At 41.6% G+C, this 17,341-nt stretch overlaps 1 protein-coding gene across 10 annotated transcripts in view; it reads left to right on the plus strand.

The window, feature by feature from the left end:
• Nucleotides 1-17,341, plus strand: part of inpp4b (inositol polyphosphate-4-phosphatase type II B) — a 100,409-nt gene that overhangs the window by 50,128 nt on the left and 32,940 nt on the right. For all 10 annotated transcript variants that reach the window (XM_053418257.1, XM_053418256.1, XM_053418255.1 and 7 more), the window contains 3 exons: nucleotides 2,569-2,638; nucleotides 5,550-5,697; nucleotides 13,355-13,485. In XM_053418257.1, the coding sequence (XP_053274232.1) occupies nucleotides 2,569-2,638; nucleotides 5,550-5,697; nucleotides 13,355-13,485 (349 nt within the window). The remainder of the gene's footprint in view (nucleotides 1-2,568; nucleotides 2,639-5,549; nucleotides 5,698-13,354; nucleotides 13,486-17,341) is intronic.

Consider the following 17,341-nt stretch of genomic DNA (forward strand, 5'->3'; position numbering starts at 1 on the left):
TCCACTTCCTTTATGATACTAATGGACACCGATTTTGTTGAAACATTTGTGAGGCGAATGTGTGCTGTGGAGCCAGTGGTAGAGTTATTAAAATGTAAAGATGAAGCTATAATGATGTTGTAGATCTGTAAAGGAGGGAAGGCTCTGATTCTTCTTCACCACAGCAACTGCAAGGCATCATGGGGACTTGCAGACTTTGCCTACCGTTGATTTGCTGTTGTGTTTGTGAATCACTGTCTTATATAATTGACCAACAGCTTCTACATGGCTGACTGGCTTTCAGTTCTGCCCACCCCTTTTACTGGTTCAGGGAGGGTCCCTGCTAGGCTCCAGAGTGTCACTGACAATCTGCCCATGTTGCCTTGATGAATGTGTCGTCGTCTTCTGTGTGTGTGTGTGTGTGTGTGTGTGTCTGTGTCTGTGTGTGTGTATGCCTGTGTGCATGTCCATCTGTTTTTGTGTGTGTTTGTTGTCACAGCACATTTCCCCTTGTGTGTTGTGTGTCTGTTGTGGAAGATGAGGGGAGGAAAGAGGGAAGGAATATGACAAATAGTGGGGAGGGCTGACTTGGGACACACAACGCACTTGTGGGGAAGTTCTGGTTCACTTTACATTCGTCGTGTGTGTGTCTGGCTGTCTGAACGTATTGTGGGCGTGTGTGTTTGTGTGTGTGTTGTTCGATGGGGGGGGGGTAGGAGCAACTCGTTTCATCATTCGCTGTCATTGTGCCATTGCTTCTCATGAATATCCCACTGACCCCTGCAAAAACAGTCAGCCGAAGGAAGAAAGCGTCTCCAGTCACCTTTTGATCTGATCTCTTTACATATTTTCCGTCATCAAAGATCCGTCGCACACATGCTGTCCACCGCCTGCAATTAAAATGGGACTCCTCTCACAGCTGTGGCCCTTGGCTCATTGTTCACACTTTTCATTATCACAGACCTAACGTGAATTTCCCGATGCTGCAGTGTCTGTTAGTTCTGTTCAATGGTCACATTTTATTTTGACTCTGTGTGTGAGTATTGCTGTTGCTTGGACGTCTGTTCAAGTGAGTGTCCCCAGAAAAATAATTTCTGGGGACACTCACTTGACTAAAAGGACACATTACAAGAATGATGCTGTTTCTTTATTACTGTGTCTTCTAATATGCGGCTTTAGCCTGATTATTTTTTTTGATGCGGTATCATGGAAGCAGCCAGCTAGTGCATAATTAAAACATTCTCATATTAAAACAAGCCTGCTGGAAGCATTAAAAAGTTAAATTGAAGCTAATATTATCTTCCTTAGTCGGCTACTGCTGATGAAATCTGCTGGTGACAGTTCTTTCAAGGGGCAAAGTGTTGCTGGTTTGAAATGAGAACTCTGCTTATAACCTTCTCCATGTGAAATAGAGGCCATGTTCTAAAAATTATTAAAAAAATTATTTACAGTGGAAAATCTGCTACAGCATACGTGCTGTTTACAATCACAATCATATGTGGATCATGTGTAAACATTTATCCAAGTTCGTTTTTCCGTTTTTCTTTCCTCTAGTGTCTCAGATAGGTTATAGAAATCCGGTTGATACTTCTGTGGCATCGTGATGTTGCATGATATATCACAAAAACATTTTTTTTTTGGGGGGGGAACAGAACTAAAGAGACAGAACTAAAAGCAGGCGTTCTGACAGAGGAGCGGCAGCAGGGGACAGTATGAAGACAGCAATGTGTTTTGTAAACAATAAAGCATTTAAACCTTTTCAAGTGATAACTCAAATTAAAAAGCTGAATCCTGAATATGAGCATTATATGTCTCATTGAACAAAGGGGAAATGGGTTTTGGATAATTGAGCTACTAATTAATTTTGATTGTTTTATCTTTTGTTTTGTTTTGAAGCTTAGTGTCGTTACCTGAATGCCAATGCGTAGTAATTGGGACTAACCTTCAGCAGAGGAAGTTACAGGATGGTGAATGTAGAATGACTGAAATGGCAGTTATGGTTATAAATTACCAACCCACCAACCAATCAGTGAAGTCACAGCAGACGTTTTCCTCCAGCTGTCACCTGCTGTGACAACACTGATTGCGGTGAAAGCTGAAATTCTTTGAACGCTGCAACAGCAGAAAGCTGCTCCTATGGTTATAATGGTCTAGTCTTTGAATGGAGGCATTGCAATGTGCATTTAGTTGAGACAGAAGCTACTAGTTATATTTAACAGCCTGTGTTTTCAGAAATTACGTCTTTGTAGTAAGTCAAACCCAAATCAAACCAATGAAAAATCTGGACCGCTGGAGTTTGTCGCACTGCTCGGATCAATCCAGCTAAATTTAACTCGATACCTACGGGAGCTGCTGACTACAGCTCCGCTTTGCTTTAACAGACGAGGCCAATCAAAACTCGAGTGTCTGTCACATGTGATACGGTGTCAGGCTGCTAGTGCATATGGTTACGGTCGTCTCCACTGTACCTCATACATACTAATCAACATGAAACCAAGTAAGCTCCTCAGGAAAATACTTCAGTGCTCCTGCTTGAGGTTGAGTAATATTCTCTCCCTGTGTTTCTCCCTTTGTGCTTTTCCTTTCCAGTGTCCCTTGGTTTGTGATTCTGCGTCCCATGCCTGCGTCGACAGAGAAAATAACCCACTTACAGGACCAGGTATGATTCACTCTAATATCACCATTCATCGCTGAATAATATAACAATGAACACAGATGTTTGCGGGGGGGGATTGGCAAGAACTCTCCCTTTGATGGTTTTAAAGAGAAGCTAGAAATAATTGATTAATTGTCATTGTGATGGAGAATTTGAATACTCTTACTCACCTGGTTCTTTGTGGACTAACCAAACTCACTGAGAAGCAGAAGCCGCATGAGACTCATTTCGTGGCAGCACCGACATGTGGCCTTCTCCCCTGTACAGAATGATAGAATTGTGGAGAGAAAATGAAAGACATGTAGGCACAAACGGGAGAAGACTTGAAAAGGTCACGACTCCTGCTGTGTTCCAACTTCACAGCCCTTGTTCACAGGAGACTTGTGAAAGTCCTTTTTTCATCCCGTGCATTAATTTGTTCAGCACATCCATTTTCTCTTTTATCCAGTACCCCCCCCTCCCCCACCCCCTACCCTGAGCCCCCCATCAAACCCCTACGCCTGTTGTCATGTTGTCATCCTCGCTTACTGTTTCTTCTGTGATTAGCTCGTGAGCTGCTGCCATGTTTGCAGGTGCACATCTGCAGCCCGTCAAAACAAAACCCTCCCAGCAGACCCCGCCAGATTGAATAATGCAATTTAGTCGTCCGCCTTTATTACCTTTCAAAACGAGCATGCAGTGAGGGGGGAGATGAGGGGGGAGGGGGGGAGCCCACACACACACAGTACGTCTCGTGAAGTCATTTTCTTAAGAGGTGTCAGGAAGGGAAACCGAAGCGTCTGATTGGTGGTCAGATTAGTTTGGTGGCAGGGGGGGGGGAGTTCAGGGGTTAATCCACTTCTCTGTCGGAGGTGGAACTCAGCAACTGTCGCTCTTCAGATTAAAGCTGTGCTTTTACCCCCCCCCCCCCCCCCCCCCATGTGTCCCCTGCTCCACGTTGATTTGTGCCATCCATTTCACCTCGCTCTAATCCCCATGACAACAATGCCTGCGTATCCCATTTCATTTAGATGTAATTTATATCTTTTCCAGAGGTCATTATTCCTCAACCTTAATTATCATTAATTTCATGATCAACTGGAGCATCGTTTGAAAAACAACGAGCCTCTCTTCAGCTTATGAGGCTCACTGTTATCGTCCTTCAGAGGATGTCGACTCTCTGTCTGAGTGAGCAGAGTTCGGGAGTAAATAAAGTTGGAAACAGTGATAGATGTGATCACAGGGTGACGTGTAGAGGATTAGTCATGCTGGTTAAGTGGATACTTAAGAAAGGATAATAATTTATAATAATAATAATTAATATATTTGTCTTGGTTATTGATCAAATTCCTAATTCAGTCCATTTTCCAGTATGTGGCACTAAGCTTAATTCTTTCTGAGGATAGAAATCACAACCCTAACCCATTAATACACGTATAGTATTTTCCCGTAGCTTAAGAGTTGACTCGAAAGTCACTACAGCGGTAATGTTCATGGTACTAATGTGTTGGTTCCATTCATTTTGCCCAGTGTACCAAAGAGGGTCACTTTTTTTTGTATTTGGGACAAATAATTAAGGTCCACGTCATTGAGGGATGATTTACTCTCTATCAGGCTGTGGATACACATAAAATCTTATTATGAAAATGCATTTATTGTTATATTTGCTAGGATTTAGAGCTGATGACAAGCTGCAAGCATGCAATAATATAACTCATATTAGTGAAGTCATTTGCACATTAAAAATCAATGCAAAACACTTTGTTATTTCGTTGTTTTGGCACATTTTTAATAAACCACTTTACCGTTTTGTGTTCAAGTGGTGGCCTAGAAATTCACTGTAAAACGAGTGCACAGAGTTGAAGCAGTTGTTAAAACCAACCTGCCAACACACTTCACGATACTGCGTTCAATGTAATATCCTCTTACTATTATGAATTTTGATTGTAGGGCACCTCCTTAAATCCGTCTGCGTTGGCGGACATCGCTGAACTGTAACACTCGAGGACAAACGACGTAGCATCACCGAGATTAATGATTCAAACGCTTCGTTGTCTGACAGGAATAGAAGGACAATGTGGGGCCAGACCAGGGAGCGGTGCAGTATAAAGGTTTTTGGTAGAGGGAGCATTCTCTGTTCTGTTCCAAGGAGCAGAAGCGGGGCTCCCTCCTTTGAGAAGAGGCAAAAGCTTTTTATTGGTACCATGCTTGTTTGAACGCCCAGAGCTGGATTGTCAGTGTTTCAGCTGCAGGGTGCTTCAGCTCTGACTTATTGAGTGACTTCCTTTCTGACTGCGGCTCTGCACACGAGAAAGATGGAATAAACAGTGTTCAAGGCGCACAGCTTTCTTGCCCTCTGCTGCCAGCGTGCAGATAAGAGCATTAGAGCTGTTTTTCATTTCCAGCCTTCGATTGCTGCTATTAGCCACTCTCTGCAAAAATGAGGAAGATGGGGCTGAATTTGAATTGGGTCTAAGATAAGAGTTGGATGGTGGGGGTTAGCGAGCAAAGTTTCAAAATGATACAACTTTCTGTGCCTCGCTGTTGTACAATAAACAAGCATTTAAAATGGAAATAGAGGAAATAATAAGGCAAATATTAACAGGACAGGGTTTGTGTATTTCAGTCTGCCTGTCAGTTGCGTTGCCACCGGAGTTGAAAGGGAGAGAGAGAGAAGATGAGCAGCACCTTATCTATGGCAGACACAGTTATTGATTATAGAATTTAATTTGGGCTTCATACCTCATGTGACTCTTGAAGACAGTCGCTCTTTGGCGTCCTTGAGGTAGCCAGCCGTCAATGCTGTTTTAGATCTCGTTTCTGCCTTTTTTTAAATTGAAAAATATAAGAGAACGTGATGCTTTTCATGCTTACTTCATTCTGTGTCCGATGATTCACTGCATCTTTCTTCCTCCCCTTTGTCTCCCTCTCCCAGTGTTCAAGAACCCGGTATGCAAAGTGTACAGATTTCAAACAATGGACAGCAAGTGGATGCTGGTGCGGGAACAAATGGAGGAGTGCACGTTGTCCTTTAGCATCCCCAGACAGCTGCTCTCACTGTACATTCAGGAGGACATGAATAGGTAAGCATCTGTGAAATCGTACCGGTAAATCTTTGTGTCACTGCCAGACGTCACATTGGCGGCACAGTGGAAGAGTGGTTGGCACTGTCACCTCACAGCAAAGAGGTTCTGGGATTGAACCATCTGACAAAGGTCCTTTCTCTGTGGAGTTTGCCTGTTCTTACCGTCCTGGCGTGAGTTTCTTCCGGACACACCGGCTTCCACAGGCAGTCCAAAGACACGCAAGTTAGGGGAACTTAAGAATTGGCCGTAGGTGTGATGCTTGTTTGTCTCTCAATGTCTTGCCTACGATCGACTGACCGCCTGTCCTGGGTGTTCCCCGCCTCCCGCCTCATGTCAGCTGGGATTGGTAAAGAATGAAGTGATATAGATAATGGATGGACGGAACGTTCAGGTTACATCACATCGCTGGTTTCCTGTCTGTGCGATGGAGAACAGCCAGAAGTTACAAGTAAAACTCCAGTGAGCTGTTACCTCATTACATATACAGTGTGCATATCTAACTTATACTTAAACTAATGTTAAGAGTTATTTCAAGGTTCTGCCTATATTAGGAGTTAATTATTTTTGATCTTTTAAAGTCCAAGAAATAACAAACATCGTCTTTTCCACACACACACACACACACACACACACACACCATCTCTCAGTTTTCTCATGATACATTGAACATTCTTTCACTGGTGTAGAACAAGATCAAATTGGTAATAACTGCAAGTGTGGGATGATACTACGGCTCCATAACATCTCGGGCAGCAAACACTTCAGCGATTATTAAGTCCGAAATTTTTTTTTTTTCAAACAAACTTTCTCTGTTTAGATATTTGACTTTTTTCATCATGTCAAGAGAAACTAAGCTCTGACTTCATGCTGTGCAGTGTGTGAGAAGTTTTCTAGAAAACAGAAAAAAGTTAGTTACCATCCTTCGCTCCGTTAAATGTAGAACGTGACGTCTCCTAGTCTCATTTCTCCCTCCAACATTTTAAAACTAATCAAATGTCAAGAGCATTTCTGATTTTCCAGTTTTGCATTTTTAACTAATGAAGAGTCTCATTTTGAACAGATGAGAAATATTATGGAAATCATGCATATAACTGCAATTAAAGTCCAGAATGGTATATACTGTAATAGAATGAGGACAGGTTAGGACAAGGACACAGGGTGATGGTGGATCACCAGTCTCAGAGTGAGGACTCCTAAGTAGATCAGAGAGTCCCTTCCCTCAGGCTCCACTAATGTTTGTCAAGACCGATCATTTCTCAAATGGCCTGTTGTCCCTGGCAACCCCTTTTCATATAAAACACACGTACACACAAATGTATCCACACAAATACACACACAGCTTCGGATGATTTCTTCATTGCTCAATTTAACACAAGAAATAGGCACACAAATTTAAAGATGCAGATGAAAGTGATGCTGCACACTTTAATGAGGTTTTGAGCTGTAATCTAAATAATGTGGCTGTAATGAAACACATTAATATGGTTTTAATATCATATTTATTTCCCAAATTATAAAGAATTGTCATTTATGTGTTGAACATGGCTCATAACGCAGCTCAGTGTTTCAAACCCTCTGGGACCTAGCAGGCCCAACGCTATTGTAGAACTGTTTGCGACGTCTCTACATCAGGACTTTTATAATTGTTTGAAAACGTTAACACTCTTTGATGAAAGGTGGGTGGTCTCCACGGCATTGTCTCCATTGTCCCCCTCTCTCCCCCCCCCCCCCACACACACACACACACCCCGTTTGAACCACTAGCCATGACAACTGCCCGTTCCAATGGCTCGAGACGACCTTGGTCTTGGGTGTCAGGAAATTCTGAAGCTCATATGCTCTGGAGTCATCGTTTAGAGCTACACAACATAGATAACCTAGCTTATGCAAGGAAAGTTAGTGTGTGTGTGTACGTGTGTTTGTGTGTGTGTGTGTTTGTGGGTGTGTGTGTGTGTGTACGTGTGTGTGTGTACGTGTGTGTGGATTTGTCCCAGCACTGCGTTCTAAAAGCATTTTTTATTTTCCAGACAGAGACACTTCAGCCAAAACTCAAGCTTAATAGCTGGAGGAGACATGTTTGTTGTGATGCACCCGAAGTATCACAAAGAGTTCAAGGACTCGTGCTTCACATGCAGTACCGAACACATACACACATAGAAACAATCGCTGAGTCATTATTGATCCATGGACCAGACACGCTTTATCAGTTCACCAGTCAAACAGATGAATCCGTTGACATGCTCGTCTTCTCCACACGTCCCCTCTCAGTGTCTCTAACCCGACTTTCTGTTTGGATAAAAGATGATCAGCTCTGCACACTGATCATTTCAATCATAGCTAAATTTAGAAGACAATTATAGAATATTTATTAAAAGTCTTATCTGTCCAACGCAGCTCGTGAGCTCTCAGCAGGCTCCAAGCCATGACTATACCTTGTACTACGTTTGTTTATTAACAGGCATGTGTCGCGTGAATCCAGCTCGGTTGTTAAGCACCTCTCCTATAATCCCCTTTAAGCGTTGTCTTTCTCCACAGTGCCTCTTCGTTTAGCCGATTCTGCCAGTCAGCCCTGCACTGATGCTAACTCTGTGTTTTTAATGATTCAGTTAGTGCTGTGAAGTTGTGAGTGCAGCAGCGGCGGATGGTCGGTGGCTACGTTTGCTTCCTCTGGGATAATCTCAGATGGCTCTCCCTTCTGTCTGATCACTTTGGTGTCTACAGCCATGTTTTAATCTAACTCTGCAAACACAGAGGCGGCTGAATTCCATCCGTACCTCCAGTAAAGATACACTGGTTTTGTGTGTGTTTCTTATAGTTGACGTTTTGACATCAGGTGTCACTGTTTGGTTCTGTGCTTTCAGGATCACATTGATGACTGAGCTTGTGTTGTGGAGGGAAGGTTTGTTCTTCAGTCCTCTCACGCAGCTTTTATTGACCCCACACACAAAGCCCTCTGTGATTAAATTGAAGAGGCACTATAACGCACCATGAAATAAAGGTGCCCCCACATGACAGGTCTTTGCTCTCTGGGAAATGTATTCTACTCGTCATCTGCACGAGGACATTTTAACACATTGTTCTACTCAAAGTTTGTACTTAAGTAAAACAAAAATGACCAAACTGCAGCAGTTTCTGCACGTCTCCATAACAAATCCCAATTATTTCTGTATTGTAGGTTTCTCTTTGTTACCCTTACCAAGGAGGTTATGGCGTCATTGCTATTTGTCTGTTTGTCTATTTTCCTGTCTTTTAGAAGGATAATGCAAAAACTAATGAACCGATTTTATTGTGAGGTATGGACCAAGAACGAACCCATTAACTTTAGCAGGGAATCCGATTAAGGGGGCGGATCCTTAGACTGCATATAAAGATGGATGACGTGTTTCTACTTCCTCCTGCTACCCATAAACGAAGCCAAAATATCCCAGACCCAAGCTTTGCCATTTTGCACATTAGGAGCCAGCGGCTGCTCAGTAGCAATCGGGGGGATGGAGCCACACTATCGAGATCCTCAGCTGTCAATCATGACCTTTCAGAATGTTTTTATACCATCAAATAAATAGTTCAAACTAAACTCATCAGAAAAATTTGCACTGAAACATACATCAGTGCGATAACAACAACCTGAAATGACAGAAACCTTCTTTTGTACTTTTACTTTGGCTCATATCCCATCCACGAACTTAGAAGAAGTGAGATTCACTGCAGCCACCGGGTGGCGATCAAGACACTTTGACTTCTCTTATCGGGAGCTGTCATGTTGTTCATCTTTAAATACAGTCACTGGGACGAATATTTTATGATTTGTTGAATTTCACTATTTTGGGGAATTTCTCAATAAATAATATGTAATTTACCGGCATGTATTGAGGGCTAATATCTATGAACAAGTTTGGTGTGGAAATGGATAATGATGCAGATTCTGTGAATAATTAAGTAGGGAGGAGATCTTTACTCAGTTACTGTTGGTAGCAAATAAAGCTGCAGCCACCTATATGTAAATAAGATCATGAATATTCTGTAAAGTACAGGTGGTTTTGACATATCTCTTATAGTTACTAGGATACCTTGGAAGTGGAGAGTGTTATTCGTAATTCCTGCAGTTACTAATAAATCAGCTCCCACACTGTTGACACTGCTGTGTTTTGATCTAGACACCTCTGTTACAAGTCACAACAGAAACTTGTGGATATAGTAACACCCACTCCCAAGCAGTTTAACAGATGTAATAATCATCAATAAAGAACAGAAGTAAAGGGGATAAAGTTCCTTATGTATTAATATATATATATATCTATAATGTATACCATCATTTAAAGACTTCTCCCCTCAGAAATGTGTTTTACTTTCTGCTGCTCAACTTGAATGTTTGACCTTGACAGGGCAGAATGATGAATGTGGGGGGTTTGACACTCGAAGACTGTTTTCACATTCATCTGTCTCCACTTAACTCAGATCTAAGATGAATGTGTTTACAAGGATATTTCCACATCCAAGGCTAGAGGCCATTCATCGCCCGATACCAAACGTACACGAGTGCGATGTGTCATGTGGCTTACTCATAGATTCTGGACTTGAGGAAGAAGATGGTTTTTTTTAAAGAATTTTAATTAGTTAGATAAACATATTTATTTTTTACATTGCCTAAAACATTACTGGAGGAGATATTTTGAAATATGAATTCAAACCAAATGAATTCCCCAATTTGAGTGAACAGCAGATTCAGCAGAGTTACAGCCGCCACACTGGCTATAAACAGGTCATTTAAACTTGTAAAAATAATGAAAATGAACGAAAACAAATGTTTGCTTCTGTCTTTTCATCTATATATAAATAATATATTTGTATTTACAAACTGTTTATATGAGCACATATTTTCTCAGACTGTCTGCTGGCAGATTTAACACCAAACGACCTTATTGACATTCTGACCCTCTTTACAAGCATACTCTTAATCAGACCATACATATTCTTATCACACTTTTCCTCAATCGCACCTTTACTCTTTTCAGACAATAGAACTGTGATTAAGGAGGTGATTCTTTATCTCAGCATCTGCCATCCCTTTGCCTTGTCGCCCTCATTGAGCAAGCAGAAGTTTTATCTGCTATTTTATCCACTCTATTATTTACAACGGGATCATCCAGTGTGACCTCCACTCCAGTCCTCCAGACAGACAATACCAGATCAGACACCGAGGTGCACAAATAGCAGTGGCTGAGAGGTGTAGTCAGAGGTTTTTTCGATTTTGGTGAATGACTGCAATCTGGTAAAGTGCATTGTACCAGTGTAGGACTCTGTAACATTTCCTATATCACCCTGAAAATCAGAGAACATTGCCTCTTCATTGGTTAAAATGGCCCATTTACGTTATTAGGGACCACTTCAACCTAAGTGGTCAGAAACAATATATTTGATTGAAGCCAGGTAATGTGGAGTGGCTCTGTTCATAGCTCAGCAGCTGGGAAATCTACCTCAGTGCTGTCGTCTTGACACACAAGAGTTCCAAAAACATTGAAATGTTCAGCCCCAGGCTTCTGTTAGAATCCATCAATAGAAGAGCACTGCCTGTGTTCTTTTCATCGTGGTCGTTTTTCAGATATCTCGATTGTTTTCTTTTGTTTTCATTTCAAAATTAGTATTTCGAAGTTTCTCGTTTGCAAAAATGCATATGTATATTCACCCCTGGTCTCGGTTTAAATCCATTTGCAATCAAGAACGGTGTCAAGCACAAGCCAAAACTATAAATAATGCTTCGTTCAAACAACCCGATCTCTGAACTGACGAGTGTTCCTGTGGAGCCCTCGGTGCTGCGAGCGTGTTCCTGTGCTCGTTATAATCACATGTACTTACCTCTATCTCCCAGATGCCACAAGCATAACTAACTTTCCACCACCTCCAGAACGTGTCGGCAGAGTCGCTCAGCATGTGGCGCCCTGAGAGGTTATTTCCAGCGGCAGATTTTTTTCAGAACACGAAAGACAAAAGATAACCATTTGTTATTCAGCCCTCTAATTTCCTCTTTGCCTCGCTAGAAAAGTGGATTATATGTCATTTGCAAATGGTTTTTTTCCTCTCACTTAACTCCACAGGCGTTCACCCACACTGTAAATTTTAGTCAGATTTAAGGGTTTGAAATATTTCTCCATGAGATTTCTAAACTGATCAGAAAACACAGAAAATTAGCTTAATGCTCGTCTTGCAGCCAGTCTGCCCCGCCCCCCCCCTTACAAAGACAAATAATTCGAACCACGTTCAAATTCACCAGATCCGGTTTTCTATTAGGATCTGCTTTGTGTAATCCTGCAAACCAACAGACAGGCAAACAAACAGAGACGTAAACACAGCCTCCTTACTTGCTGAGGTTTAAAAAAAAAAAATGAAAAGCTTATCAGTAATCTCTGGAGGGGAAACTGCTGCACACAATGGACACTTTGTTCACGAGTGACCTTAATTCTACTTTGATACGTCTGTGCTGCAATTTCCTGCTACTTCATCAGGTGACACATGCGACACATGAGCTGATCTTTCTTCAAAAATCTAATAACAACATCGACATGTCTGTGTAGCTCTGGTGGAAAAACATGATTACATTTAAATAATTCAACCACAGCATGTTTTTCCAGAAACACTGTCCCTCTCCCTGTGGATGAAGTCTATTGTTTGTTTTTTGTAAGTTCGGCCTCTCTCCCTCTCTCTCTCTCTCTTCCTCTCCCTGTCTCTCCCTCTCTCTCTGGCATCATTTCCATCGCCCTCTGCTGTGTATTGAAATACTTCAAAGTAATCTAAAAATAACTTCACACCTGGAGGAAACCAGGGAATTGTCTGGAGAGACGATCAGCAGATAATGTGTTGTTATAGTGGTTGAACTACTACAAAGAATAAACTACTACATTATGCATTCAAGCAATTATGCCTGGTCATAACAATAAGTCGAAGCAACCAGCATTTATACATGCAGCCTTTCATTTAAAGGCACACAGAATACAAAATGCATGAGGTATAATCACAGAAAATTGGTCTCGTTATCATGAAAGTAATGCGCATGACGCGTATTAAACCTCCTCCAACCTCCAATCTCTATAATATCACTACAATTTACTTTTCAGTGATTGCTGGAGGACTGTTTTCTGAATGATATCTGTCCGTTTGATGTCGCCTGTTAGATGCAAATCATGAGCCAATGAAAGAGGCCGTGCTCCTAGTAGAAAATCAGCACTCGCCCCACAAACAGACTCAGACGCACACTCATGCTGGCCTCGTATTTTCTAACCAAGCAGCTCAGAGGATTTTGGCCTTGGGCCGCAGGCACAGCTCCATGAAAGGCAACCAATCACTCCAGTGTCACCACTAAAGACCAGATGGGTTTGTCATATAAGTGATGGGGAAAAAAATGGCAGGGGCAGGAGAAGAGTTTGATAGGGCACAGTGGACAAGCGGACACCAAATACTAACCTGAGGTCTAGAAATGTGTCCGTATGGTTTTTTTTGTGCAATTCCTCTCACTGGAAAATGTTAGTTCAGAAGGCAACTGAAATGCAGACAGCATTATGATATTAACTTTTTGACATTAATAATATTATGCACAATGTATAATGTCTATTTTTAACTTTAGATCTCTCAAAGCTCCTTCTAAACCTGTGTTTATGTGCAGGGTGCAGGACCTGAGGGAGCTGGGGGAGCTCTCTCCTCATTGGGACAACCTCAGGAAGGAGGTGATGGCCCGGTATGGAGGAATCATTGGCTATTACCAGGAGACTTTGGCTGAGCTGGACAAGATTACCGGTATGACCTCATCCACTTCCTATTTGTTGCATTCTCTATAGTGCAAGTGCCCGTCAAGCTGGATCGTGACCTTTTTACCATGTCATCAGTGGCATCCTCAAAGGGCTGCGACTCTTTTTCGATCTTTGCTTGATGTTGCCATGTTAACTCTGTTTTCTTTTGAATTAGGGAGGAATCTCTGTCTCGTCCCTTTAGCTACACACCTACCAAGTCAATGAGAGTATCGGTTGTTTAGAAAATGTTAATAAAGGGCCAGACATGTGTCCATTTATGAGATATGTTTCCACACATGTATTATTGCACATGCAAACTGCGCCATGCAAACAAAGTACATTTTCCTCCTCAGATCATTGCAGCTTTCATGTTTCTGATACAAGGGTGTTAGAGAAAGTCCAGACTTCTGGGTTGTCCTTGGTTACATTGATTTCTTGAAGGTGTCTGTTCAGTGATGTCATAACTTGTCACACCACGAGCCCAGTAGAAGTCAAACTAAATTATTTCTTCTTATCACGGTTTGTCCTTGGATGTACAGGGGAACTTTTCCAATTTCCCCAAAGAATCGAAATGAAATAGAAATGCAACATTGTGGGCACAGCTGTGCTTGGACAGAGCACAAGTGAAGCAGCTGGCCGTGGTTGGCAGGTGATCGGTCTCCCAACTATGTTCTTTTCAGAAGTCAAATGACGTGTTCATTTTTTCGGTGTTGTAGGTTGTGAAAGAAGTCTCTAACTTTAAGATTGCAATACTTTAAGACATGACATTAAAGACGTGGGGTTTGTCATGTCTGTTATGTGGCCGACCTGTACACATGTTGATAACCCGATTGACCATGAAATCACTTTGCCAGCCTCAAACCCGTCCAGGTCATGTGAAGAGAGAGGACAACTTTGACTGGAGGGATAGATACTGGGTGATGTGTGTCGATGGAGAGCTCAGTGAGAGGTTGGTTCAATTATCTAGTTGCCATCAAAGAGTTTCCATAGCAACACAGGTTTCTTTAGGTGCAATTGAAGAGTTTGAGCCCATGTGCCCTTCTGTGCTTTATTAGATTTACTGTTTGCTGGGCAGATGTAAACTGGTACAAATCTCTGCCACGCAGAAACACAAACATCATTCCTGCATCTCATTTACAAATACCCACTGCTCTAATTACTATGCAAATATTTTTTGCTAATAATTTGCATAATAAAATGATTCTGCAACGTTAGTTTAAAGGTGAACAAAGAAAGTAATTAGGCTTTTCTCATCTGCCCCTGAATTCAACAAGGAAACAATGAATACATTGTAATGCCACATTATATTAGTGATAATCAGGTGTTCAAAGATGTGTTTGTAAAAGATTTATTTGTTGTGTTCAGATTATATATCTAAAAACAGGATGAAAGCTCTAACTTCATCTGAACAGTTAAGTAGGTGCTTTCTTTACACAAGCACTTAAAGTGGCAGATTGTTATTGTGCAAAAGCTGTGAGGTGTTCATGATACATTATCTGTCCTTTAAGGAAAAGGAGGATAGATATTAAAGTCTCTCTGCATTTGTCCATTTTCCTTTTCTTTTCTGTTACATTCTACTCCTATTCTAAATTTAGCCTAGCTGATGAATTTTACTCTCAACCCCATAATGAGATATTTGTTTCTTCAGCTTTTTTCTTTGCTGATACGGTGCTTTTGCTGATAAGCCATAATGGCGGTGGTTAAGCCGGCCTGCTCTGACTGCTGGGTCTCTGAGGGCGGGGATACAGAGGGCGAGGGAAGTGGATAATGTGGCGTTGGTTATTATAGTTCCTGACAAGTTCCCCGTGTGGCCCAGATGTTGCAATAAAGGGAGAAGCTCTCGGCCCACTCTAATCCAATCCTGCATTACCTTAACAGGATGGCAGGCATAAACAAGCTGGGTGGGCAAACTGCTGCACATGAATTACTGATGGCTAATATGATTAGAGAAGGTGGAGAGCTGAGGGTGAAGAGCAGTGGATGAGCAGAGACGAGGATACAGGGAGTGAAAAGATAATTAAGCAAATGAAACAGTGACAAATAAATAAAAAAATGTATATTATGTTTTATTGTATGTACATACTGTACAAATAGGGGGTGCATCGGTTTGTTCTTACTTTCAAATGTTCATATATAACAATGATAATATTATCTATCATCTAAGATGGAGTGCAGTCACATAGGGACATGTTAAAACCTTGATATACACAAGGCCTTGGTGCTGTAAATCTTGAAAAGTCATCAATAAAATCACATATGCGAACTTAACCAGGAAACCAGTGCAGTGAGGCTAGAAGCTGTGATATGTGGAGGTTTTCTTGAAGCGGTAATAATCCTAGCAGTAGCATTTTGTACCGATTGAAGGTGATGCCCAGATGCATGATATGAAAGATATGTATCCATCAATCAAAAGTTATTTGTATAGCCCATATTCAGAAAATCATAATGTGTCTCATAGGGCTTAACAAGGTGCTGCAACTTCTGTTCTTAATCCTCAACAAGAGTAAGGAAAAACTACCAAAAAACCCTATTAACAGGGGAAAAAACATAGAAACCTCAGAGAGACACATATGAAGGATCCCTCTCCCATTACGAACAGAAGTGCAATAGATGCCGTCTGTAATGGAAGGCATATACAAAATAACAGTTTTTACAACATTGATCAGAAGTAACACATTGTAACATAATACAGAAGTGTGTCAATGTCTGATAGAGATGAAGGGAGCAGCAATGACAAATGACTTGAGGAGCTATTGTCAATAATGATAGAGTATGTGAGTCGTCTTGTTGTAATCATAGTCCACGATCAGCTGCAACCATGTAAGAGCTAGATGTCTGGATGTCTTCTGAGAACTGTCCTTAAATAGGATTATTTGTGCATTTATGTTAATTAAAGGCTGACTCTAATGCACCTATCATTGAAGAAGTCTGGAGGATTTTAATGCACGAAGAAGAATCTGTAATCTGTGCACATTTCATGGGTCAGGTAGAGTTTTGCATATGTTTAACTAATTTAAGTTCTATTTGTAGGAACAAAAAAAACAAAAGCCCGGTTTTAGAAGCTGCAGGTGGCAGAATACAGGGAGGAAGGAGAGATTCACTCCTCTGGGAGGTTGAGATAGAGTCCCCATGTTTAGTTTCAACACGATATCCATTTTTAATGACCAGCTGACCTCAGCGAATATTTCAGATGCTCTAATAACTGTTCATGAATTAATCATCCCTTTACCCTTTGTTTAGGAGCCGGCAAATTAAAGGCACATACATAATCCAGTCAGCACGGTGTTTGTTGGATCTCCGGTGTCGCTCGCACGTCAGCTTAAAGCCCAGAGCTCCACATTGCAGATTAGGGCAGTGTCATGTATCTGTGTGGTCGCCAGTACCGCTAGTTATTGTGCAGATAGTGAGAAAGATGGACACGATAGCTCATTTCTTATTTTCTGTGTATTCTTTGCAGTCTCTTTCCTCCAGGTAAAGATTCAGCTCTGTGTCTCTGTTATTCACTATTTTATAGGTGACAGTAGTAATGAGAGCCGACCTTAAAAATACAAAGTTAACAGGAATAAATTGGATAAAACGCTCAGACATGACTGACTCGTCGATTTCCCACACTGACTGATCCCACCACTCACAGCATGTGTCCACTCCTCCTCTGTGTATACAACATATCTGAGTGTGGATTGATTCAAAAAACCTGCTGTGCTCTCAGCATCACAGGAACACGAAGACGGAATCCTTACCATGCTTACACAGGCCTACATTGATCGGACTGCCCTGACACCCACACGCCTCCAGTGGTGCTTGCTGCCCTGTGTGATCTTATGTGTTTCTTTCTTCTCGGCTTGTTCTCAGGCACACAGGCA

Source organism: Pleuronectes platessa, chromosome 3 (genome assembly GCF_947347685.1).
Source record: "Pleuronectes platessa chromosome 3, fPlePla1.1, whole genome shotgun sequence".
NCBI lineage: Eukaryota > Metazoa > Chordata > Actinopteri > Pleuronectiformes > Pleuronectidae > Pleuronectes > Pleuronectes platessa.